Source organism: Ornithodoros turicata, chromosome 9 (assembly GCF_037126465.1).
Source record: "Ornithodoros turicata isolate Travis chromosome 9, ASM3712646v1, whole genome shotgun sequence".
Lineage (NCBI taxonomy): Eukaryota > Metazoa > Arthropoda > Arachnida > Ixodida > Argasidae > Ornithodoros > Ornithodoros turicata.
The window spans coordinates 10904823-10929947 of NC_088209.1; the positions used below are offsets into that span (position 1 = coordinate 10904823).

Consider the following 25125-nt stretch of genomic DNA (forward strand, 5'->3'; position numbering starts at 1 on the left):
CGCATCAATGCTGTTCCCTACTTACCATACCCGGTGAGTGTCAGTGATCTCCTCAACGCCCAGGCTAATGACGCTGAGATCAAGGATTACCTCGCTGGCGAATCCTCCCTCGTCCTTCAAAAGATACACCTCCCTGGTTGCGTCGACCCTCTTTTCTGCGACGTGTCCACTGCGCATCCTCGCCCCTTCGTACCCGAGCCGCTACGCCGCCAGATCTTCAGCGAGTACCACAGCCTCGTCCACACCGGCGTGCGCGCTACACAGAAGGCCATTGCAACCCGCTACGTCTGGCCAAATATCAACAAGGACATCCGAAGCGGGACCCGCTCCTGTCTTGCTTGCCAGCGGACCAAAGTTGAACGCCACATCCAGACGCCACTCAAAGCGTTCCCCACGCCCGAAGGCCGGTTCTGCCACGTTCATTTGGACCTGGTTGGTCCACTTCCCTCTTCACTCGGCTGCCAGTATCTCTTCACCTGCGTGGACCGCTTTACGCGCTGGGTAGAGGCTGTACCTATCCCAGACGCGACGGCGGATACCGTCGGCCGCGCGTTTCTACTCGGTTGGGTCGCCCGTTTCGGGTGCCCTGACATTGTGACCACCGACAGGGGACGCCAGTTCACATCCCGCTCCTTCACGTCTCTTCTGAAAGCTAGCGGAGCCAAGCATATGCTGACGACGGCCTACCACCCCGCGGCAAACGGGATGGTGGAGCGGCTGCACCGCCAGCTAAAAGCAGCCCTCTGTTCCCAGCCTGAGCCCACTAACTGGGTTGACCATTTGCTATGGGTGCTCCTCGGCCTACGCTCCTCGCTAAAGCAGGATCTCAAGTGTAGCTCGGCGGAGTTAGTTCGGCTCCCCTTTGCGCTTGCCTGGTGACTTCCTCGATTCCAGCCCGAAGCCTCCCCTCGCCGGTGACGACTTCGCAACGCGACTCCGTCAGCATTTCCAGGCCGCCAAACCCGCCCTACCTCGTCAGCCTTCCCATAGGAAGACTTTCGTGCACCCGGATTTGGCCAATGCCTCTCACGCCTTCGTCCGGGTGGATCATGCCAAGCCACCCTTGACCCCTGCATATGCTGGCCGTTACAAGATACTGGCCCGCAGCGACAAGACCGTAACAGTCCACCTTAATGGCCGCCGCGAAACCATCTCCCTCGACAGGGTCAAGCCCGCTCATCTTGAGACACTCGTCGCCCCTGTGCATCTCCCCGACCTTCCCTCCCACTGTGCAGGCCCTCAACGCCCACGCTCTGTCCCTCGGCGCAATGTTTCCTGGCATTCTCCCCTGGTTACCACCCGTGAGCGCGCAGAGCGCGATTAAAACCAGTTGTTCTCCACCACCCACTGGGTACGGTTGTCAGTCCTTCCCTGCGCCACAGTAGCTTTGGTGCGTACGGGTGTTTTACCGAATTTTATATGTCGGCTTTTGGGGCTTTGGCTTCATTAACCCGTGAGACTACTTGTGTGGAAGTGGTTTGTAGAAAGGGCATCTGCTCTGCAATACGAAACACGTAAAATGTATGCGAGGGGGAAGCTTTTCGCACGTGGAACATTATGTGTCTATGCACAATCTGTTACATAGTGTGTAGCACAGAGAAGCGTGTAGTATTTATGTGAAGTTAAGTGCATATTTAGAAGGGACTACCGATAGGAGATATGCGAAATGAAGCGCCCTCTCTTGCCCGTTAGCGGAAACGCGCTCGCGCCATTTTCGTCGAGGCGATGCTTGGAAAGCATGGCCCCGCTGTTGCGTGTACACGGTTTGCGTTGCCCCTGAGTAAGTTTGACTGAATAGTGGCAGCTAAAAAGGGCTTCTGTTGTCATCCTATGTGTAAGCGCCTCATGTACCACTGCGTTAGTAAACGTTTGTTGTGCAGCAAGGCAGCAGCATAGTGTAAACGACACTGCAAGCTTTTCGTTCTGCTTAGTAAAGAATCGTCTGATTACCACATCTTTTTGTCTTGAAAAGGACTGCGTACGTCGAAACTCTGAAGAACAAAACACAATGGTATTTAGTAATGATGAAGGTGTCACCGCACTGCTGCGCGAAGCTGTACTAGCAGAGAGGAATAAAACGACAAAAGGGTGCGTATTCATGAATCGCTGTAACTGAGCACTAGGAAGAAATTGACATGAAGAAAAAACTTGAAATAGTATCCTATAGTTGAGGCTACTATCGGACCAGACTAAAGCTTAACATTCTCGATCATTCAGAATTAATGCGAGTATGCAGCCACTTTAGAATCGGACATTTGCCGCTCGTTTATGCACCAATGATGCAGAACCTGAGAGGCAGACCCATAATGTGACATGAGTGACCCTGATTTGACTCTTTTTGTAAAATCACTGAACTTATGGTGAATTATATCATAACCCGCAGGTGAATTGTCAAATGTAATACATTGGAATATTGTTTTGCATATGTACCTAGTCCGCTCGCTTGACGTACATCCTAACTCCAAATAAACATGTGCACAATAATTTGCGGTCTCTACATGTGTTCCAGTTTCTCGTGCACAAGCGAAAGTAAGAAAAGAAATTAGTCAAGCCACTAAATAGGCCAGAACGCGAGAATAGGACATCATCTATGAATATTTGCTTTTAAATCTTATTTGTGTTTGTGTGTGTGTTAAGGAAGACCACTTCTTGTAGTTGAACTACGTAGGATAAAACCACTCTTATTACAGGTTGAGAATCATGGCATTTATGTTGATCAAATATTGATTTATTAAATAACAAATAAATGTTGGTCATGAAGTCACATGCTCGACAAACGGGTCAAGTCGTGGCTTGAGAGCAAGCAGCAATGATAGAACCAGATACCTTCCAGCATCTAAATCTGAAACTTAACTTAGTACTATATCGTCTAATTATATATCACAACTACCAAATGCAGCAGCACTACAACCGTGGCGTGGTTACCAGAATCTCAAAACATTAATAAGGAAATTGCCCGGCACGGTGCGGCAAATGGTATGAAAAACTCCTGCATCAAATTATTCCCTTTTATAAGACCAGTATCTCATTTAATCTTAGCATCACAATATCAGCTAAAACTAGAAAGTGAAGTATTGCAGAAAACAAAGTAAATGCAAATGCCGAAAGTCGATGATAAATGCCGTGTGAGATCTCGCTGAAAATGGAATCGATCGCAAAACTGTAGGACTATCTGCTGCTGAGACTAGAGTTCTGAACAGTTTGTCATTCGTACATTCCGCCGAAATGTTCTGTACTCCACCGAGAAGCCGTGCTTCAAAAATTGCTGCCGTGGATTCCTCTTTAGCGGAATCCCCTCAAGCCGCGCTGCAGCTCGTGAGAGATCTGCCTTAGCCATGGCGGTCGGGAGCGGCGCACTCGACAGATGGCGCTATTTCGCATATCTCCTATTATTGACTACAAATCGGAGGCCAGCTACGTGCAGTACCTGCGCTATGAGGATGGAAATTTCGCACTGAAGATTTCTCATGAATAATAGAGTCAACTACAAATTTGAATATATGAAGATAGCGTGAAAAAAATGCATAATCCGTTAACGTGATGATGCACTGTGGTGGTAAGTTTCTTAGTCAACTTATTCCCAATCTTGCATCATTCTACACATATCTCACACAGATGTTGCTCAAAGCAGAGGATGCCCTTTTAGGCACTTGTGCCTGCATTTGACACACGGTCATAATAATAAAACATCAATCAGTTAATCAAGATTGATTCAGGATATAAATAGAGCCTGTTTTGTTTGTGTGTTTAAAAACGGATATGTAGGGATAAAAACGTTTTATTAGTGCTAAAGAACGGCCACAGCGGCCTCTGTATAGGCGTACATAGCATCAGACACATTGTCGCAAACTGCAAGATAGAAGTAGCCAGCAATATCATGCAAAAGAAAAACACGACATAACCCAGACAACACGAAACCTCACTGGGACGTCCGAAAAAGATCCCCACATCCCACGTCCCGCGTGGGCAATCCCTTAGACGTCCCAGGAACAGCCGCGGAGGGCAACCACCATGAAGTCCATCATGAGTACTTCGACGGTCGTAATGTGGACTTTCCTCCCGCGCTCCCACTTTCCTTCTTCTACTCTCTCGCAAACACTCGCAAACTGCGAGGCCGAATTATGGCGTCCGTTAGCAACCAGATGGCGCTAATCATTTTAATTTCTCACTAGCTTTGTAATGTTGCTCACAGCATTGTTTGAGTAACGCAAAGCTGCTTACGTAGACGATAGAGAATAACGTGCCGCGGATAATTGCATGTCATGGTTTTGAAGTTGGTAACAAGGAAACGGTCATACGGTACTGCGGCTGAGTGAAACTGAACGCTAAAAGTGGCGGGAGCAGGACGGTTGTCCGTTCTTTGTATTTATGGCTTCCATGATGGCGGCGTGCGTCCGTGCGTATTGCCGCAGTTTGATGTACAAGTGAGAGACATGGACGGCAGTATAGGTATGTTTGCTCTTTTTTAGGTAACGATAGTTTGTCACGCATTCTGTTTTTCATAATGCAGTGAAGTTTTGCAGCGTACGGACATAATTTTCTAGCAGTTCAGAGAGAACACGTTTGACAACGTAGAGAGCGTTTAGTGTGTTTTTCCCCAGTTTGAGGGTTCGTTATGAAGACGTTTGACAAGTTGAGAAGTTGTTTGAGAACTCGCTACCAAGTCCAGAACAACACTGTAAGTTAGAGATGAGGCTAGAGACAGTGAGTTTTATTATCAAATACAAATAGTATGAAAACACTGGCCTGTGACAAACATGTATCTTGCACCGTAACACGTTGAATGTCATTACAGGGGATCAGTCAATGAAGGATTTGCCAAGTTACAGCAGCCTTCTATCCATCACAAGCTTTTGGCCTGAACGCAGACATGGTAAGCTGCAGTACTATTTCTCTAATTTTACGTAAACCAGGGTCAGTGCATTCATTGCGTGGGAATCAGCTTGTACACATAGATAGCGTAAGCTAGCTTCCAGTACGACAAAAAGGAGGCTGTGCCAGGGGTAACTGACTGTCTCTATCCTATGCACTTTAAGATTGCTCTCAGCAGAAGATTACTCACTTCCATCTTCTCAGTTCAGAGGAACAAGTCAGCGTCATTTGCAAGGTGCCCCGCTTTTTCATTTCTATCCCAAGCAGAGCACCCAGTGATGCAATTCTTAACATTTTCCTATCTATATAGGTAACCACAACAGTTCTTTCACAGCGGCCTGTCCTGCAGCATCCCAATGAACAACTACTGTACGACCCGTATGGGAATTTTTTTCATGAGCAGATCAACAATGCCAAGGTAATTAAATTTGTGATAGGATTCCAAGTGTGTCCCTGCTTGCAGGGGCTATATTTGGCATGCCACTGACCTGTATTACCACGTGAGGCTTGCGAACTGGGCATGTTTACCTCCTGTACTGTTTCAGAGCAATCAGTATAAGCTAAATAATGCAATCTATTTATTTTCTGTGTGTATATGCATACTATGTGGACAGTATAAGTACAGCTTGGGACAAAAGTTTACGGAACACGGCACCTGCGTATTTCTTCATCGGAGCGCTTCCCTGCTAGCTATCACGAAGCGGCCGAATAGGGAACAGGTGGCGAGCTATTCTATCCATCCCTCAGTATGTATGTCCACTCCTTGTTGCTGCTAGGTTGTCGCTCCATTGGAGAAATACGACACCCTGTTGTTCCGTGAACTTTTGTCCCAAGCTGTACATACAGGTTTTCGCCCCAAGTGGTATCTAATTATCTCTTTCGTTCTTTTTTTAATTGTATTCTCAATAACAAAACATTTGTATACCGCCCTGGAACGAAAGAATGATCTAAATATTTAATGACGTCTCGGTTTTGTTTGTTGTCAGGTTACCTCACGAAGATCCGGGTGCCTCAAGCGTCTCTACCTTCTTGGGAGGGAAATGAAATAGACAACTATGTCGTGACTGTACCACGCATCGCGAGCTCAGGAACGTCACAAATCAAGAGCAGCATTTGGAAGCAACAAAGAGGACATTTAAACTGTGTGTACTCAGATACATAGCTTTGTTTCGGTTACTTAGTTAGTAGTTACAAGCATATGCTGCCTTGCGCGTTAGAAAAATGTATTAAAATTGCCTTTGTAGTAAGCTGTGTATTTTTATAGGGACACGCTACATCAGACATCAGCTCTGGATTCATGGTGTAAAAATCTGATACTAACACGGCAAATTTTGAACTGTAATTTTGAAAATTTAATTTCTCATCATGAGAAAATGATTAAATTGCTTGTAATTTGTAACAAAAGTTATAGATAAAACTTAACATTTCAAGCGAAAATGTGCTGTGGATGTGCAAGCTATCGTTCCTATCTTTTTTAGTGTGGAAGTTGACAGGACTTGTGCGTACAAAAATTCCCTATGAATCTTCGGGGCAATCTCAGAAACGACATTATATTAATTCGCTTGTATCTGTATGTTGATATATGCATAGTTTGCTACAAGTGCTCTTATTTGGGCACACCAGTGCCACACCTTACCTTTTTGGCTTCAACTTCTGAATTCAATTCGACTTGCCTTTTAATATAACCGGTGTCCCGTCTCTGTTTAGTGATTCACTGTGCCGTAATGAGGCTGACTGGGGAACGAATCACTCGCTGTGACAAGCCAAACTGTTCTCTTTACGCAGATATGGTGTCATGCTTACGGTATTGCACATGTCATTTTCGTCTGTGCAATGTTCCAAGTAAATGTGATTTGTAGGATTTTGGATTGCTATAGGAACTGTGCAGTTGATACTGTGCAGTTGCTGTGATATTTTGTTCCTTTGAAGCTCAAATATATTTGAAACCAATAAACTGACAGTTTTTCCCTGTATAAAAGCGAATCTGGTTTCCTTATAGCGTGTACACTAACTGTATGGAGGTCGCAAATACGCGCACTGGATACCGATGACCGCCGACCCTACAGAACAATCAGCAGATGAGGCTAGCACCTCTGCAGAGCAAATATGCTATGCTGTGAAGCCTCCTACCAGCGTGGGCTTGAGGTACCGGAGAAGTCCCTCAGAAATCCTTTAGAGATCTCGAGGGACGTCTATGGGACCGTCACTGTTACGTACTTTGGAGTTTCATTCAGATCTCCCAGTGACGTCTATGGAACCAACTGCGGTCATCTCTGGGACGTCTGCAACATCCACATGGAGGCATACCTGGGACGTCCCTGGTACGCATCTGTGTTGTCTGGGAAACTATGCTAAAAAATAAAACAGAAATCGACAAGCGTTAAGAAGGAACAGAGATTTGGCTGTTCAACACACGCATTCTTACTTGTCTTTCTTCTTTTTTGACGAATAAGAAGGAGCAAAGAACCACTTATAAACCGAGATCGCAAGATTTGGCAACGATAATAACATCATAGGGATAGAATGAACTTACATAAAATGATGACGGGTTGCGAAACGCAGCTCGGGGAGGACAAATACTTCCCATAATATTATAATTCCCATAAATATTCCCCTGTATTCGCATGCACGCTGTATATTGAGGGAAGACCAGGCTTCCAGAAGGCAGTCTCTGCCGACACCCCACAAAATTAGGGTTCGAGTGAAAGGGATATATACTGTCTGACACATAGCAGACCTTATTTTAAGCCAAGCTCCACTATATTCATTGGTCATTGTATTTCGAAATTGTTTCACCCAAGCTGTGCTATAAGTCCGCATCGTGACGCTCAACTTGTCACTGGCAAATATACTAAATGCACGAAATGAGTTAGAAACAACTGATTTTTTTCGTTATAAACAAACATAAACAAACGGATTGAGCAGGAAGTTGGATGCATTGCCGTGAAAGCGCTCTCCCAAATACGTGGCCGGCGGGACGATACAGCGAGAAGGACGAAAACTTGACGACAAGTTGCCTCTCTTTCACACTAATTGGTCGTGGCAGATTACAACATAGAATTAGTTTCCATTTTATCTTCTCCTTTGACTCTCTATGCAGGCAGCTTCAAATTCATCGCTCTTTTGCACAGCACTGCTAGGCGCTGCGGTCTGGTACCAGGGCATAAAGCCGCGTTTCCCCTCGAGGGACCGCTGCCGTCGACAGAAAACTCTAGCGCACGGTGCCCATAGCTAACGATGCGGGTGACGTCTCGCGGAGGCGTCGGAAAACTTCGTGAAAACACCAAACAAACGGGAGTGGTGTGTGTTTGGAACAGTGCGGTGTTCGATGTGGTCTATTTTCGACAGATTTGTCGTTGGTTTGTTTCGCTGCTTAGTTTCTCCGACCTCCTCATGGATCGAGGGGAACGTCTACATTCGGAAGCTAATGTAGTCTGTCGCATCTGCACTCTATGGGTTTCGTTCTGTTGAGCAGTATCGATTGTCTAATCAATTATCCCGTTACAAAACATGTCTTTGCGGTGTGTGGCTTGTTACGAAAATCATAAGCGACTGATAGAATTACCGTTCAACTGTACACTCGATGATGTGAAAGTAGCCATTTCTCTGACGTTCGAAGAAATCCTTGATGTGAGCTCGTCTCTGATTCAGGTAAACGATCAATACTTTTCATTTCCTAATTTGTTTGGCGATTTCGTTTTTGATCTTCGGGTTCGTGTAGATTTTCTTTGGATGCGACTTGTGCCGTGTACGCAGTCTCCTTTACACTTAAAAACCAAAAAGTGGCTCAAAAAGAACTTAAACAGTAAAAGCACGACTGGCCCATGCTTCACTTCGTTTGCATCATTTTACCAGGTTTTTCAATGAAGAATTTAGGTGCTATCTGGATTATGATGAAACTACAATGCTCAAAGACAAGGACTTCGATCCTTGTCACCGACTCGAAGCGAGATCCACAGCAAGGACAATGCAGAAAATGTGGAGCGCCAGTAGGAATGTAAGTGCATTGCTCTTCAGGGCATATTCAGCTCGAGCGATTTTGAGGCGCGAAACCATGGAAATGTCAGCTCCCACTCCCACTATATACAGGTGCCTGCGCTACCGGGCACACATGCGACACATGTACGGATATAAACACGCATATAGCATGTTCAGAGAGGGGTGCCGACAACAGCTCACCAGAGAAACCTACCGAGGTTACGTCAGGAGAGCCTTTTACGTATTTCACACATTTGTCCGGTGAGCTTTTGTCCGGGAGCCGTGAAGTGAACCCTTGTTGGTATCACCCCGTTAATCTGACATGCTAGCTCTGTGACCGTTTTTCAGGCTACCACATGCCTCAGGCTGAGGATGACGCATGTTAAAGTAGGCCAACAAGATTGATGTTGCTGACCTCGGAATTATGCGTAACATTTTTTTTTTTCCAATTGCCAAAGCACAGCAGGGGCGACCACGGATTGCATCGATTACCAGCAAGCAAAACGCTAAAGGTTGCGCCGTTATTCTTTGAGCAATGCGGAGGCATTTTTGCTGCACTAACGAGAATCACGACGTGCCAGCGAGCCATCTGTGAAGCAGCAGACAATACTGCGCACTTACGCCGTCGACAACACGAAGATGGCCGCCCCAGTTGCAACCGCGTCCCAGAGATGGCGCTTCCCATTTTCCATAGGGCCTATTGACGGCGCTATTGTCCACATAGAAAACGTGACTACCGGGATTGCTCGAAGTAGACATACGTGACAGTGAAGGATGAAAGTCACTGAAAAGGTTAGCCAGCTGTAGGGATCGAACCCACATCTTCTGGATTGCCGGTCCAGGGCTCTACCAATTGAGCTAAGCTAACACGCCTCTCCAGCGACCTTCGGGGTGCGTCATCTGAAGGGGCGACAAACCAGCAACTCACCCTCCTTTCACTCTTACATTTTTTGCTCACTCATACACACATTCATACGATGGAAATCGACGCAAGCGGCACCTGTTGAACAAGAGATAAAATTGAAGTTCTGAGGCTGGAACAACATAGAAGGGACAGATACAAACAAAGCCTCAAATTGCCTAAGAAATCATTATTTCGATGATTTCTTAGGCAATTTGAGCCTTTGTTTGTATCTGTCCCTTCTATGTTGTTCCAGCCTCAGAACTTCAGTTTATCTCTTGTTCAATACGTGACAGACTTCTTCAGAATCTTCGCAACTACGTAGGCTTTTATTCTGCGTAGCGATGTGTTTCTTGTGAGCATCAAAATTTGCTTTACGACCAAAATCCACGGGAATGGCGGTTGTCGTAATAAAGAGGGTTCTCTGTTACACGACACGTTCATACAGTTTAGAATATCAAGTAGCGCTCCTTTTTAGCCTTATTCACTTTTTTAACAGTTTGAATCTATTCGGTTTGGAAGAAACATCAGTTCAAATACAGGATTCCATAATCAGTTTGAATCAAATTGAGTTAAATGTAAAATTATTTGCCCTAGTATTAGAAAAAAATGAATATTTGCATGGGGCTAGTGCGCACAGTCTAAAGGAAGCTCTTGGGGAGAGAGATGAAAAATTCCCGCAAATTTTTGACCTTCTAGAAGTTTTTGGGAGAAATTGAAGAAGTAGTTTCGTTCCAGCATGAGCTCAGTTAGGAAGATAGAGAACAAATCATAATGTATAAAAGTACAGTTTCATTTGTGTAGTGCGTAGATGCAAAGTATAGTAAGTTTAGGTCAGTGTAAACCTTAGTGCAAGCTTGATCAAAACCATGTAAATTTGTTACGTTGAGAAACAGTGGTGTAGCCAGATGGAGGGGGTTTGGGGGGCCCCTCAAACTGTACCTTTGGTAGCAAAATTGGGGGGAAGAATGAGGGCAAAATCCACCTCCCCCATGTAAAGCCCCACTTCAGTTTTGTTGTACGGGGTGTTTTCTTATTCAGTACAAAATTGTAATCAATCAACTAGCAGAGGAAAACAGACACTGTTTTAGGCGGTGGATTATACAGCCAAGCGAACACAGTGTGGGAGAGCGTTTGAAATTACGGGATGACTAATTAGCTAAAATTCTTTAATTAACAGATTACTTAAATGTTTTCTGGAGCATGCGAGATGGTAGAATCGGAGCCAGTCATCATTCGGTTCACTGCCCTTATATTAACAGCCTGTGAAGCGAACGTACTTTGAGATATAAAATGTCAAATTTCGCTATACAAATGAGCCGAAACTAGAAATGGGTGCTCTTCGAGCGCAGCAACGACGCGACCTTCACCTCATCTGGGTCGGACAGAGGTCTCCGATCAGCACCTGCTCCGGTCGGCCCCATCGCTCCAAATCACGTGCACACTGGGGTTTGCCTGTTGCCCTTGCTGCTCTCAAGTGCCCCGTACTTCTGGTTTCACCTCATTGGCGTAGCGAAGTCTGGCAATCCATATCTCGGATTACGACCGCTTCTCAGGGGGTTTCGTAAGGACGATGGATTTGAACGATGACTTGCTCCAATGGCGCCGTCCTGCATTTCCCAGAAAACATCTAATTAGTAGGGCCGAGTGTGCTAAGGCGTCCGCTCTTTGGTGCTAAGCAAGGTCGTGCTGAAGACTTGGACGTAGTGCGTTCGAATCCTACCTCCGGCTGTGCTGTCTGAGGTTTTCCCTGGGCTTTCCGAAGACTTTGCAAACGAATGTCGGCACAGTTTCCCCTGAAGTCGGCCCAGGATGCACATTAACCACCCCCTGTCTCCCACTCCTTCCTGCTGTCCTCTCTTCATCCGTGCACATCTGTACGCCGCTCATAGCCACTGTTGGTTCGTGGCGCTAACGCGCAATAAAAGAAAGTAATAGGTTAATTAATGAATTTTAGCTAATTAGTCATCCAGCAGTTGCGTACGGCTGTCCTGCAGAGTGTCCGCCTGGCCATATAATACCACCTGTGGAACGGGCGTTAAAACTTTTACGGACGACGACGGTCTGCCCCCAGAGCGTGGCTCGTGCCACATTCACTTAGTCATTCCTTGTATCACCTGCGCACCGGTAAACACCTTCACCCCGTCTTTCTGTCCTGTCTTCTACAAAGTGTATCCTTTGTGCTCTGCTAGCTTTTGTTTTTTAATGAAAATTCTGTAACGAATAAAAAAAGAAGGTTGCCACAATGTTATTTCACTGCCTCTCAGTGCGAGCAGACGATATGCATTTTGGTTGCCGTCTGCTAATGACGTCGGCAATTTCTTTCCCGCTTAAAGGTTCAACTTGTATCTGTATTGTATGTCAGCTAGCGTATATGCGGACCCGACAAGCGCAGTGTGGATGCGGATAGAATCAACCTCATCCGCGCAGTCATTTGTGCAGGGCAGGAATGCGGGATTACGAATGGCACCACAGCCCGTGTGTGCCTCGAACTGGCAGACAGGACGAAAAACGACGGGTTGTGTCCCACATGTAATCCAGGTTCTCTCCTTCGATATTGACCCTATCGGAGAGAAGTACCATGCGGTAAAAACAGGACAAAAGAAGCGGAAGAAGACACACGGATGCTGGACTAGAGACAAGTTTAATTCACGATTAATTTATTTATTCGTAATACTCCAAGAAAGAAAGTAGAAACGCCACGCCTGCGCGGTGTGGTACGGACACGTGAATGGTACGACATGGCTCGTGAAAGATCAAACACTGCTGATCGACACTGATGCTCGGGGAACAGCGCTTCAAAATCTATCCAAGAAGCTGTAAGCGATAAAGACGGGACATCTGGTCCCTGCCTTTTAGACCACTTCGGTGGTCCGAAAAGCGATATGAGTATAATTCAGTGATTTCAGGGGATATCCCAAACCTTGATGCCCTACCTTAACACGTGTCACCCTTTGAGTGAGGTACGAGATAGCGTCTCCCGGGGGGGCTACTCTGAGTGTCGTGTGATGAGGTCATAATAGCTGGAAGATAATGACTGTGTTTGACCCTACTTGTGACAACAATCTTGCTCATTGTCCGATAAAGGGATTGCAGTATTAACGAGAGGGATTTACGTGCCGGCGGAACGGTTCCCAAGAAAAACGCTCATAAAGCGAGTATGTCAGATTAACGGGGGTCATAGTAACGAGGGTTAAATGACCCGATAAATCGCTGTACAGTCGGACCTCGTTTTATGAACACTCGATATACGAATTCCCTCAACTTACGAACGGCTCCACAGGGAACCAAACTTTTTCCGTGTATTTTGACCTCGTTTTACGAACCCTCGATATCCGAACTATGAACGGATTATTAGGGAACGGACCCAAAGTAGCCAAGCCATTCTGACCTCGATATACGAACGGGCGTTATGAACGTACAGAGGACAGGCCAATGGTCCGGAGGATAATGAAAGTTCCTCAGTACATGCTGCCAAGGTCAAACATACAATGTCCCAACGCCACTACGTTCCACAAACATGATTTACCATTTCCTGAAAGAATAATTCGGGCGTTTACAGCCGAACGGTTGTGAGTTTGTACCAGGTCTCCGAGATGGAAACATCTTGCCATTCCAAGAGAAGGCGTTCAGTCCTGACAGCCTGTGACAAGCGTGATATTTGCCGTTGGAAACAGTCTCATCCGCGCGCGATACGGTACTTTGAGGACCGGGTGGATGAGTCAAGTGTCAGACTTCTGTCATCTCTTCTAAACAGGATAGACCCTGCAGAAAGTATGGTGCAAAGCACAATTACGCAGTATTTTCAAAAATAAAACTTATTCAAATCAATTTCCCGTGGGTTTGTGAGGTATTTGTACACTGCACACCTCGGACCTCGATTTACGAATACCTCGATTTACGAACGATTTTCTGAGGAACGAAGGGTGTTCGTAAAGCGAGGTTTGACTGTATATGTCTTACATGCTAAAAAATTTCTACTAACCGTTGATGCTGCATGTCAATTGTAGGGTGGCCAGGCCCCATGAAGCTGCTTTCATAACAGCTTTTTGCCTGAGCCTCCTGCCATGTCGTTGGTAAAATAAACTATCGTTATTTATTTATTTATTTATTTGTACGTTCTCAGGGAGGCTCCACAGCTCCCGCTGCAGGCGCACACGGTCTGCACCGCCCACACAACCCCATCATCATTACCAGGCCATATCATCAACTGCTCCTACCCTGCAGCGTGCAGTACAAGTGCAGCACGCCCCACCGACCGAGCGACAAGGTGAGCCGCAGTTGGTGGCACAGCCACGAGCGCTGCCGACGTCGCAAAAGGGAGGGACGGTGCCGTTCGAGGACGTGGTACCGAGGTTCACCATTCTGAACTACACCTTACTCGATCTTCCTTACGACATAGCCGCGGCGCTGCACACCTTCAAGTCCGCGGCCGACGTTCCGAACACATTTAGGAACAGGACTGTGCTGTGGCTCAATCGTGACATAAGCCAGTATACCCTGTAAGTACCCTTATACACTGGAAGTACCTCGTAAGTACCTCATGTTACGTTTACTGTGGTCTCCTCTTAAATGTAACTCCAAGGGAATGGAAAAGTTGTTCCGTTTGTTGGAAGCTTTGTCGGAAGCTTTGCCGCAAAGTATGCAGATTTCATGAAATGCAACTTTATTGTTCGAGATAATCAGTTTCCACTACTGGTGGTGGCGAGGAAAAAAAGGTTAAAGGGGCACTAAAACGCAAAAAGAAGTTCACTTCAAATTACGTTACATGCTATGTGAATTTTGACGTTGATATCATAACTTAAAGCGTTGATTCCATAACACAAGTACAATCGAAGTTATTCCTGACTCTTTCTTGCGTCGGTGCTAAGCAATGAATGTCGTTTCATCTTGTGCATCGACCTGTTTAGTCCATGCTGCGCGTGCCACGCCACGGAGCAGTCCCGGTGAAAAACATAGTGCATGTTGAGGAGCGGACTGGCATCGCTGTTCGAAGGACGTGAAGACAAATGCTGTCGGTGGAACATTCGGTAGAACTGTTCTGTACTACAGTTCAGTAAATCTGTATTGGAAAATGCACCAGCACGCATCATGCCGCTGATATACGGAACACTACGATCGGACCCGCTCCAAATCCACGTGGCCACGATAGGCATGCGCATGCTTCTCCTGCTGTCTAATTGGATGCCACCAATCTTTGCCTCCTGGGGACACCATTCGTTGCTGCCAAACACGGCTCTGTTTCCATCACAGTTCAATCACCGTTTGTACCAAACCAGTACAGTTCCAGGCAGTACAGGCAATCCAGAAGATGTCGGTTCGAGTCCTACAGCTGACTAACCTTTTCAGTGACTTTCATCTTTCATCAGTACAGTTAGTTTGAGTAACTGAGCCCGATTTCTTCCCGAATTTAGCGTACTGGAAGGCGTACTGGAAGGTTTTTCACCCGAATTCACTGGAATTTAGTGCGCATGTTTATTTACCCGATTTTTACACCCCAAATTTGGGGAAAAAAATTTCTCGAAAACTTCAGGCTCTAGTCATTGTGCTATCTTGCGTTATCTCTCATTGCTGTGAAGTGGGGGATGTAAAGAGCTCGCCCATTAATCTATATTACAGGTGTATAGAAGAAACTGAAATATATGTTACTTTATATTCTGCAGTGTTTAAACCTTTGCATACATGTCCTGCATAGATTTTGTGTCATGGACTCTGTGTCATTGGATTCTGGGGAAGCAAACATGTGCCATTGTCAATTTTTCAAGTTGTTTGTGTACCTGTTCAGCAAGGGACACATATTTCTGTTACATGTACCTTTTTTGGCACTGAAGGTACCCTGGGAAACTGTATGGTGAAGCAGCTCGTCAACTGGTGCTGCGTTATGGCCAGCTCCGTGACGCTGTTGGATCTGGATATGTAAGATATATCATTTGTATACTGATCATTAACCAGAATATTACTCCCTAACTTCAGCATGGGAGGCCTTTAGTTGCTTGTGTTCTTTTTGTTTTTAATTATTTTACAAAAAGTAGGTCCATTAATGTTCGCATACTAAATTTGTTTTTGCGTATCTATGTAATTTTGTGCATGTACGCATGTTTATGTATACAGTTGAACCCGACTATATCGAACCCGGTGATATCAAATTATTGCCTATATCGAACATCCCCTTGAAAATAGCATGTAAATGTATAGGCGTGCTGTACGTCTACATCGAACAGCCGGCACCGCTGTCATCGGCTATATCACACTACCGCTAAAATCCTATGACGCGCCCTTAGTAACTTCCGCAATATTTTTCGCGAATGAAAAGGACAAAGCGCGGCTTGGAGATTAGGGATGAAGTCATCCACACGAAAAGGAGTTGGAAATGAGGGCAGGCTGCCAACGGGAGAAGTTAGTGACCCCACGGAGCTTTGTTTCGCATGCTCCGAAGTGAGAAATCACGGGGCCATGCTACCTTCCCCGCGCACGCGACCTGCAATGGAATCGTCCATGCCGGCCGTGCGCAGCGCGTGGCCGAGACGTGCGCAGTGGCGACTGGCGTCGGAGCATTCCTTTGGTAGTCGACACCAGTTGAAAGTTGGCACGAATCAGGCAGCTATGGATGCTAAGAAAAGGAAGAACCTGGAACCTGCGACCAAGCTCGACATCATCCGACGTGTTGAGAATGGAGAAAAGAAGTCTTCGGTAGCAGAAGCATTCGGCATCCCACGGAGCACGCTGAGTACGCTTCTTCGGAACAAGGCGGACATCAGAATGTCAGCAGCAGGACCAGCAGGACAATCTCGCAAGGGAGCATGCCGCTTGAGGACGCCGGCGTTTGAAAGGATCGAGAAGGCGCTGTATGCATGGTTCCTTGATATCCGGGCCAGGAACCTTCCCGTAGATGGACCAACGCTGATTGAAAAAGCCAAGTGCTTCGCAGTGGCCTTTCACGACGAGAACTTCAATGGCGGTACGGGGTGGTTACAAAGATTCAAGGATCGCTACGGGAACGGGATAGTCGGAAGGACAATTTCAGGCAAAAGCGAAGCTGTGAACGCCCAGGAGACGGAGAAATGGCTGTCGGACCAGTGGCCGGAAATTGCCGCAAAGTTCTCACCTGCGGAGATTTTTTGACGCGGACGAGACTGGTCTGTTTTGGCAAATGCTCCCAATAAGACTCTCGACATTCGTGGAAGCACATGTCATGGAGGGAAACTCAGCAAGGTTCGTGTGACTATCCTTTTAGCAGCGAACATAGACGGGTCTTGCAAACTCCGCCCGTTCGTGATTGGAAAAAGCAAGGCTCCACGATGCTTCAAAAACTGCAGATGCCTTCCCGTCCAATACGGGTTCAACACTAAAGCATGGATGACGCGGCAACTGTTTTCGGAGTGGCTACAAGCATGGGACAGCGAGTTGGGCAGGTCTTATCATCGCGTATGCCTTCTCCTGGACAATTGCTCGGCGCACCACACGACATGCAAGCTGCAGAACATTGAAGTGAGGTTTCTCCCGCCCAATACGACGTCAAGGCTTCAGCCCCTTGATCAGGGTATCATAAAGGCATTCAAGGTAGGCTACCGGAGGCGTCTGCTTCAGCGCCTCCTGATTAATCTTCGAATGGGTATGGACCTCAAGATCGACCTGCTGGGTGCCATACAAATGATGGCCGGTGCCTGGAATGACGTCAAGCGTGAAACAGTAGCTAACTGCTTTCGCAAAGCGGGCTTCGTAGCAGTTGCAGACGAGGCGTGTGCGGATGCCTTGGACGATGACGACTTCGAGTACGCTCTTGACGACGAGCTTCGAAAGGTCGCAGAGTTCCCAGAAGCCGTTCCCACTGATCTGACGGCACATGATTTTGTAAGCGCCGACGACAATGTGCACGTTGTGGCAGAGATGACGGATGCGGACATCATAGTGGACGTTGCTGGTGACGACGGCGATTCAAGCGGCGATGAAGGCTCACTGGGAGGTGTTAACAGCGACGATGTCATGCCCACAGCCACTGAGATCGCTTCAGCTTTCGCTACCATTCGTCGCTGCTGCGGGGCAATAGAAGGAGCTGGACTTTCTCATTTAGGAGGCCTCGAGAAGATCGAAAATAGTGTAATGGACTTCATGACTCGCAACAAGAGACAAGCCCAACTCACTGAGTTTTTTCGTCCCAAATAAATGTTGTTAACTGTCTTGTTGCCCGCTTTGTTTGTGCAGTTTCTGTTCTCGTTCATGCAGATCGGTAAGCTCCTGTTTCATACTATCCCAATTAAATGGTAATTAATATGGCACACGCGAATGTCTGTTAAAATACGAACGCTTTATATATCGAATTATTTGCCGATCCCCTTCGAGTTCGATATATACATTTGTTTGCCAAGTAACTAGCATAGTCATGATAGCTATTTGTTTATCCATCACCCCCAAAATGCTATCTGCCTGTCAGTATTCTTCTTTAGGCTTGTTGGTACTTACACGTCCTTTTAAAAACATTAACACCACTTAAGGACGAGACAGTACAGTGAAGAGAGCTCAGGAAGTATTGCTCTGAACTTGCAATGAAGCAGCGCTGTCAAACTCGAAAATTGAACTTATTCTACTGGTTTTTTTGTGTTGAATTTTCTAGGATTCTACGAGCGTGTTTGTTGAAAAAAATTGATTTGGGTTATCTTCTCGAAATACTGTGGATTTTACGTTTCGAAGGAGAAACTAACTGTGATGCACCATTGAAAACCTTATGTTGTAGTGTTTTTTTGTTTTTTTTTTCAGTTGGAACAGGTAAAAATTTCCACATTCGTCCACATTCATGTAGACCGACCCATTGATTCATGTCTTCTAGACGGCCACTGACCCTTCGATTCATGAAAAACGCACAACAAGGGCACAATCCGATCATGGTAGAATACTAAACTGACCTCCTTTGTTGTACACCATGCCGACCCCGGAGTATGGACCACAGGGTTTCTGGACTTCTCTATGGTCTCCTTTGTGGCACAAATCAATGGTGTCGTATTGCCCTCGGCTTATCTGTGAGTGCGGCTATACGCGTGAAATTACGGTACACGTGTTCGACTCTAGTTACGCAGAAAATACCACTCATTGTCATATAAACGAAATGTCATATCAATGAACAGGAGTTACATGTGGATGTTATTGGGAGGCAAAGGTTCCCCAGAAAACTGGTCATAAAGCGGGATGTTGCATTAACGAGGTTCGACTCGTATTAACCAGGTTCGACTGTACAGGGAGTGGTGCAGAGATAGCAGACGACGCCTTTGGCTGTGCTGTCTGCCATGGAATAAGTCTCGTTGCTGAGCCGAATCGTTACAAGAGCATGAAAAGGCGTGATGAAGCAGAAAGCTAGGACATCTACGTATGGCGTTTTGCGCATCTCCCGCCAGAATATTCTGAGGAATGTCACTCTCGTGAATACACATTTTATGTACAAGTCAAAGTGTAACCATTGATGTTGGGTCCTTGGGATCTGCTTCAGGACTCGTGGCAGCGTGCACTTCGATTCAAGGCAAAGTACGAGAGGAGGAAAATGCACAACATAGAAGACGTGAAGGCGCACAAGATGAAGTATGGTAAAAGAGTTATTGTGCAGTCACCTAATGCGAAGCGCTTCTGCAGAGACTCTAATGTGAGTTCAACTTTCTTTGTGCTACGGTTGAAGAAACTTTACATATCATGTGAGTGTTCTGGTTGGTGAAGTAGCTTTGCAGTGGTTGGGGGGGGGCACTAGACTGTACAATACTAGAAGAGAGGTTTGTCATGATCTGTGTACTGGGTTCCATCAGCTTACATTGGTGTAGATTGCATGTTGTAATACTGAGGTGTTTGAAAGATGTTCCGAATAACATCCACCCCAGCATCCGTTTCATCTACGACCACGAATCATTGGGAGAAATCTCCTTCTTAGATGTCATGGTTCACAGGAACCCAGATGGTACAGTGGAGACCATTTATAACTAGAGCCTGAAGTTTTCGGGAAAGATTTTTTTCTAAATTCGGAGGGTAAAAATCGGGTAAATAAACGTGTGCTCTAAACTCATGCGAATTCGGGTGGAAAAACTTCCAGTATGCTGAATTTGGGGAGAAATCGGGCTCAGTTACTCAAACTAACTGTACTGGTTTGGTACAAACTGTGATGTAACTGCATTTGCTGCCAAACAAGCTAAGTATGCATTCCTACGGACTTCTCAGTGAGGGCAATTTGCCGGGTAAATATCGGGTTTCACCCTAAAGAGGCAACCTTCAATTCGGGGAAGAATCGGGTGAGACCCTAAAACTTCAGGCTCTATTTATAACTAGGGCCTGACTTTTTCGGGTTTTATTTTTGGCCAAATTCGGGGGGTAAATATCGGGTGATATTTTTCATTTGAAAATTCGGGTGTATTCGGGTTAAATCCTGTTACGGCATATTCTGTCGTCAGGAATTCGGGTGATTTTTTTTTTGTTTAATAAAAATTTGTCTTAACATGGAACTAATGTTTAGCAATGTTATCAAACTTTATTTTAATGCACGCTTATGAGTGTGCCACGTGACCCGGATGTTTTTGGGTAGATTCGGGTTAAACCCGAATTTTACAGATTTCGTTCGGGGGGTAAATATCGGGCGGATACGGGTTTAACCCGAAAAAGTCAGGCCCTATTTATAACTAGAGCCTGAAGTTTTCGGGAAAGATTTTTTTCCAAATTCGGAGGGTAAAAATCGGGTAAATAAACATGTGCTCTAAACTCATGCGAATTCGGGTGGAAAAACTTCCAGTATGCTGAATTTGGGGAGAAATCGGGCTCAGTTACTCAAATTAACTGTACTGGTTTGGTACAAACTGTGATGTAACTGCATTTGCTGCCAAACAAGCTAAGTATGCATTCCTACGGACTTCTCAGTGAGGGCAATTTGCCGGGTAAATATCGGGTTTCACCCTAAAGAGGCAACCTTCAATTCGGGGAAGAATCGGGTGAAAGCCTAAAACTTCAGGCTCTATTTATAACGTAACCGCTTACAGTGTGGGACCGTTTATAATGTGGCTTTTTAGAACCCCAATATTCTTCCCGTAGAACATTATGTATGGGAGTACCGCTCATAATTAGGGCCTGACTTTTTAGGGTTAAACCCGTATCCGCCCGATATTTACCCCCCGAACGAAATCTGTAAAATTCGGGTTTAACCCGAATCTACCCGAAAACAACCGGGTCGCGTGGCACACTCGTAAGTGTGCATTAAGGTAAAGTTTGATAACATTGCTAAACATTAGTTCCATGTTAAGACAAATTTTTATTAAACAAAAAAAAATCACCTGAATTCCTGACGACAGAATATGCCGTAACGGGATTTAACCCGAATACACCCGAATTTTCACATGAAAAATATCACCCGATATTTACCCCCCGAATTTGGCCAAAAATAAAACCCGAAAAAGTCAGGCCCTACTCATAATTAGTGCCTGGTTTTTTCAGGTTTTATTTTTCAGCAAAATCAAGGAGGGGGTACATATTGGCGTTATATTTTGCTCGAATAATTCCGGCGTAATCGGGTTGACTGAACCTGATTCAGCCCAATTCTTGTTGATTCGGATAAAATCAGGCGTAAGCCTTCAGTTTACTCGGCATAGTGCACAACAGTAGACATAGAGCCCATGCATGTATGAAGCAGCAGGGTCTCTGTTTTTTTTCACAGTTTGTATCAGCACATTTATGCATTCACAACAGTTTCTAAAGTTCTGCGTTAGTTGTGATGACTTTGGATTCTCCCGGTCCAGCAGTTTTGGGGGAAATATCGGATTAAACCCTGTTTTTGCTGATTTGAATCGGAGGGTAAATATCGGGCCTAATCGGGTATAACCCCAAAAAGTCGTGCCCTACTTATAATGGTCCATCCCTATGTGGGATACCACTTATAGTTAGGGCCTGACTTTTTCGGGTTTTATTTTTGGCCAAATTCGGGGGGTAAATATCGGGTGATATTTTTCATTCGAAAATTCGGGTGTATTCGGGTTAAATCCCGTTACAGCATATTCTGTCGTCAGGAATTCGGGTGCATTCGGGTGATTTTTTTTGTTTAATAAAAATTTGTCTTAACATGGAAGTAATGTTTAGCAATGTTATCAAGCTTTATTTTAATGCACGCTTACGAGTGTGCCACGCAACCCGGATGTTTTCGGGTAGATTCGGGTTAAACCCGAATTTTACAGATTTCGTTCGGGGGGTAAATATCGGGCGGATAAGGGTTTAACCCTAAAAAGTCAGGCCCTACTTATAGTTAGGGCTTGACTTTTTAGGGTTAAACCCGTATCCCCCCGATATTTACCCCCCGAAAGAAATCTGTAAAATTCGGGTTTAACCCGAATCTACCCGAAAACATCCGGGTCACGTGGCACACTCGTAAGCGTGCATTAAAATAAAGTTTGATAACATTGCTAAACATTAGTTCCATGTTAAGACAAATTTTTATTGAACAAAATATAACACAAATAACATAATATAAAAATATAACAAAAACGAATACACCCGAATTCCTGACGACAAAATATGCCGTAATGGGATTTAACCCGAATACACCCGAATTTTCAAATGAAAAATATCACCCGATATTTACCCCCCGAATTTGGCCAAAAATAAAACCCGAAAAAGTCAGGCCCTACTTATAGTTAGGGCCTGACTTTTTCGGGTTTTATTTTTGGCCAAATTCGGGGGTAAATATCGGGTGATATTTTTCATTTGAAAATTCGGGTGTATTCGGGTTAAATCCCGTTACAGCATATTCTGTCGTCAGGAATTCGGGTGTATTCGGGTGATTTTTTTTTTTGTTTATTAAAAATTTGTCTTAACATGGAGCTAATGTTTAGCAATGTTATCAAACTATATTTTAATGGACGCTTATGAGTGTGCCACGAGACCCGGATGTTTTCGGGTAGATTCGGGTTAAACCCGAATTTTAGAGATTTCGTTCGGGGGGTAAATATCGGGCGGATACGGGTTTAACCCTAAAAAGTCAGGCTTTACTTATAGTGCAGACATCAAAGGACAGAGCGCATTTGTCAACGAATTCCAAAGCAGAGAACACTTCTGTATTATCTTGTGATGGCAAGGCAGGCAAGGGTGTCTTGGGAGGAGGTTGGCCACAGGGAAAGGTTCCAACTTCTCTTTGCATTACGTCACCTGTGCCATCTGAGACGCGATCGACGCGCTAACCTTACGGAACGATCTTGTAGAGAACGACTTTGTTTCCTCAGCGGACACTTTTGGCGGGCACCGAAGTCTGCATCTGCGAGCGAACAGCCGATGAAGTGATGGTGCAAGCCGTCCGAGGCCATGAGGTGTGCGTACGGGAAAACGACTCGGATGATGATCAGGACTTTGCGGCAGCAGAGATGTCCCGCGGAGATGTGATAGTGTGTGTGCTCAGACTAAGGGGCTTCTGTACCCAGAATGGACCGAGCGACAATGCATTAAGTTGTCTCGCCATAGTTGGGTGAATTAAAACCGGAGCACGAAACACGGACAAGAACACACAGACGACACTTGCTCCACTATCAACAGATTTTTTAATGGCAGCAATCCTTAAAGGGACTATGAAATTTCCCGAACCCCCATACTTTTTTTCGATGGAAGCTGTTCTTCCCGCAGAGAAACTAATATGCCACAAATTTTTCCGGACGAAATCGCTCCACTCTGCGAGGAGCGCGCGCTGGAAATGTCTCTTCCGCGTTCCTCCTCTCCCGCACATATTTCCCTGCCGATGGTGTAACTGTACGGACCGCTCTTCGGTTCCCCGTTACGTCACCGGTGTTGCACATTGCAAGTAATGCCGCGAGCTCGCGCTGTGGCTGCCGCCACTGCCGAAATCTGCCGATCGCGCGAAAGCTGCTGTCATGGAGATTTCCACTCCCGATGAACGCATACGCGGGATCCTACGGCGCATGCTCCTGGCGGGATTCCTCGGCTCGGCAACACGTCACGATGACGTGTTGCTGAGCCGGCCGTGGTCGCGTCAAGTTACCCGTTGTGTCTCCGCTCGGCAGCTCGTCACGGCGCGGCGCCAGCTGTCCTCCCTTCGCCGCTCCGTTTAAATTCGCTGCCGAGAAATCCGCTCGCGCGACGAAAGTAAAGTTTCGGTTCTAGACTCAGAAAAATGTCTTCTTTCGAACGAAACGAAGAAAAAAATCGTTTCATAGTCCCTTTAAATAGGAGCTGCCGAGGGGAAAGGGGGAAACCGAACAAGTCACTTTTCACGTCCTACATCTGCCTTCTGAAATGAAAAGTGACTTGTCCCCCTTTCCCCTCGGTTGCTGCCATTAAAAAAATCTGTTGATAGTGGAGCAAGTGTCGTCTGTGTGTTCTTGTCCGTGTTTCCTGCTCCGGTTTTAATTCAGTCATGTACCAACAGGCCCACTCTGCCATTTTGATGAACACCATAATTGGGAACCTACGTGCAAGACACGGCCAGGAAACTACGCCAGGCAAAGACCACGGAGCTTTTCCAGGCTCCGTGAGAACGCTGACTAAATTGTTTTCTCTGCGACGAATTTCTGCACTATTCAGTCTGGCGCACAACACGGTGTAACGGAAAGCCGTGTGTTCAATCTCGGGCATCTATCGGCCTAAAAATGTGATATATGGTTATAGTTAGAGCCTGAAGTTTTCGGGAAATATTTTTTTCTAAATTCGGGGGGTAAAAATCGGGTAAATAAACATGTGCACTAAATTTATGCGAATTCGGGTGAAAAAACTTCCATTACGCTAAAATCGGGGAGAAATCGGGCTCAGTTATTCAAACTAACTGTAGTGGTTTGGTACAAACGGTGATGTAACTGCATTTTTCTGCCAAACAAGTAAGTTGGTGCATTCCTACAGACATCCCAGAGAGGGCAATTTGCCTGGTGAAAATCGGGTTTCACCCTAAAGAGGCAACCTTCAATTCGGGGTGCAAATTCGGGGAAGAATCGGGTAAAACCCTAAAACTTCAGGCTCTAGTTATAGTGCAGTACCACTTATACTGGGGATCTTTGGCGGTACCACGACATATGTTATAAGGGGTCTCCACTGTGATTTATCCACGATCCATCGATATTTGAACGTATCATCTACCCACAAAGAAAAAACGAAAGACTGGAAATTATAGAGAACAATTTACGACATAAGTGTTACCCCCGAGACTTTCACCGACACCTACCACCGGGTGGAATGTGGAGGCCAACGGGAAAACAAAAAAGAAATGCTGCAAGTGCCAGAAAGTTCCTACGTCTCAGTTCCTCCTACATAAAAGGGGTTTCGGAACACATACGACGAATTTTATCATAGCCGCATATAAAAACAAGTATGAAGCCACAGAGGACACTTGGAAACTTGTAGAGCCATCCAGAGGACGAGACAACCCTTGA

At 45.8% G+C, this 25125-nt stretch overlaps 3 protein-coding genes across 8 annotated transcripts in view; all 3 read left to right on the top strand.

The window, feature by feature from the left end:
• Nucleotides 1-4073: 4073 nt before the first annotated feature.
• On the top strand, nt 4074-6850 carry LOC135369305 (uncharacterized). Of its 5 annotated transcripts, XR_010415064.1 has the most exons (6): nt 4074-4449; nt 4602-4678; nt 4796-4873; nt 5037-5107; nt 5183-5290; nt 5859-6850. XR_010415064.1 is itself a non-coding variant. In XM_064602903.1 (5 exons), the coding sequence occupies exons 1-5, from the start codon at nt 4434-4436 to the stop codon at nt 5919-5921; spliced, it is 336 nt and encodes a 111-aa protein (XP_064458973.1). In that variant the 5' UTR covers nt 4074-4433; the 3' UTR covers nt 5922-6850. The 5 variants fall into 5 exon arrangements, 2 of the variants coding, with proteins under 2 accessions (XP_064458973.1, XP_064458972.1); XR_010415062.1 differs by having other exon boundaries at nt 4074-4678; XR_010415063.1 differs by having other exon boundaries at nt 4602-4873.
• Nucleotides 6851-8734: 1884 nt separating this feature from the next.
• Nucleotides 8735-25125, top strand: part of LOC135368099 (uncharacterized) — a 33158-nt gene continuing 16767 nt past the window's right edge. Inside the window, exons 1-5 of one of the 2 annotated variants that reach the window (XM_064601174.1) lie at nt 8735-8869; nt 13878-14021; nt 14154-14253; nt 15583-15667; nt 19230-19379. In XM_064601174.1, the coding sequence (XP_064457244.1) occupies nt 19281-19379 (99 nt within the window). In that variant the 5' untranslated portion in view covers nt 8735-8869; nt 13878-14021; nt 14154-14253; nt 15583-15667; nt 19230-19280. Of the gene's footprint in view, nt 8870-13877; nt 14022-14153; nt 14254-15582; nt 15668-18214; nt 19110-19229; nt 19380-25125 lie in introns of those variants that run through there. The other variant, XM_064601175.1, reaches the window with a different exon arrangement.
• Nucleotides 17108-17914, top strand: LOC135369391 (tigger transposable element-derived protein 6-like). The gene has a single exon (XM_064602983.1). The coding sequence runs from the start codon at nt 17108-17110 to the stop codon at nt 17912-17914; it is 807 nt and encodes a 268-aa protein (XP_064459053.1).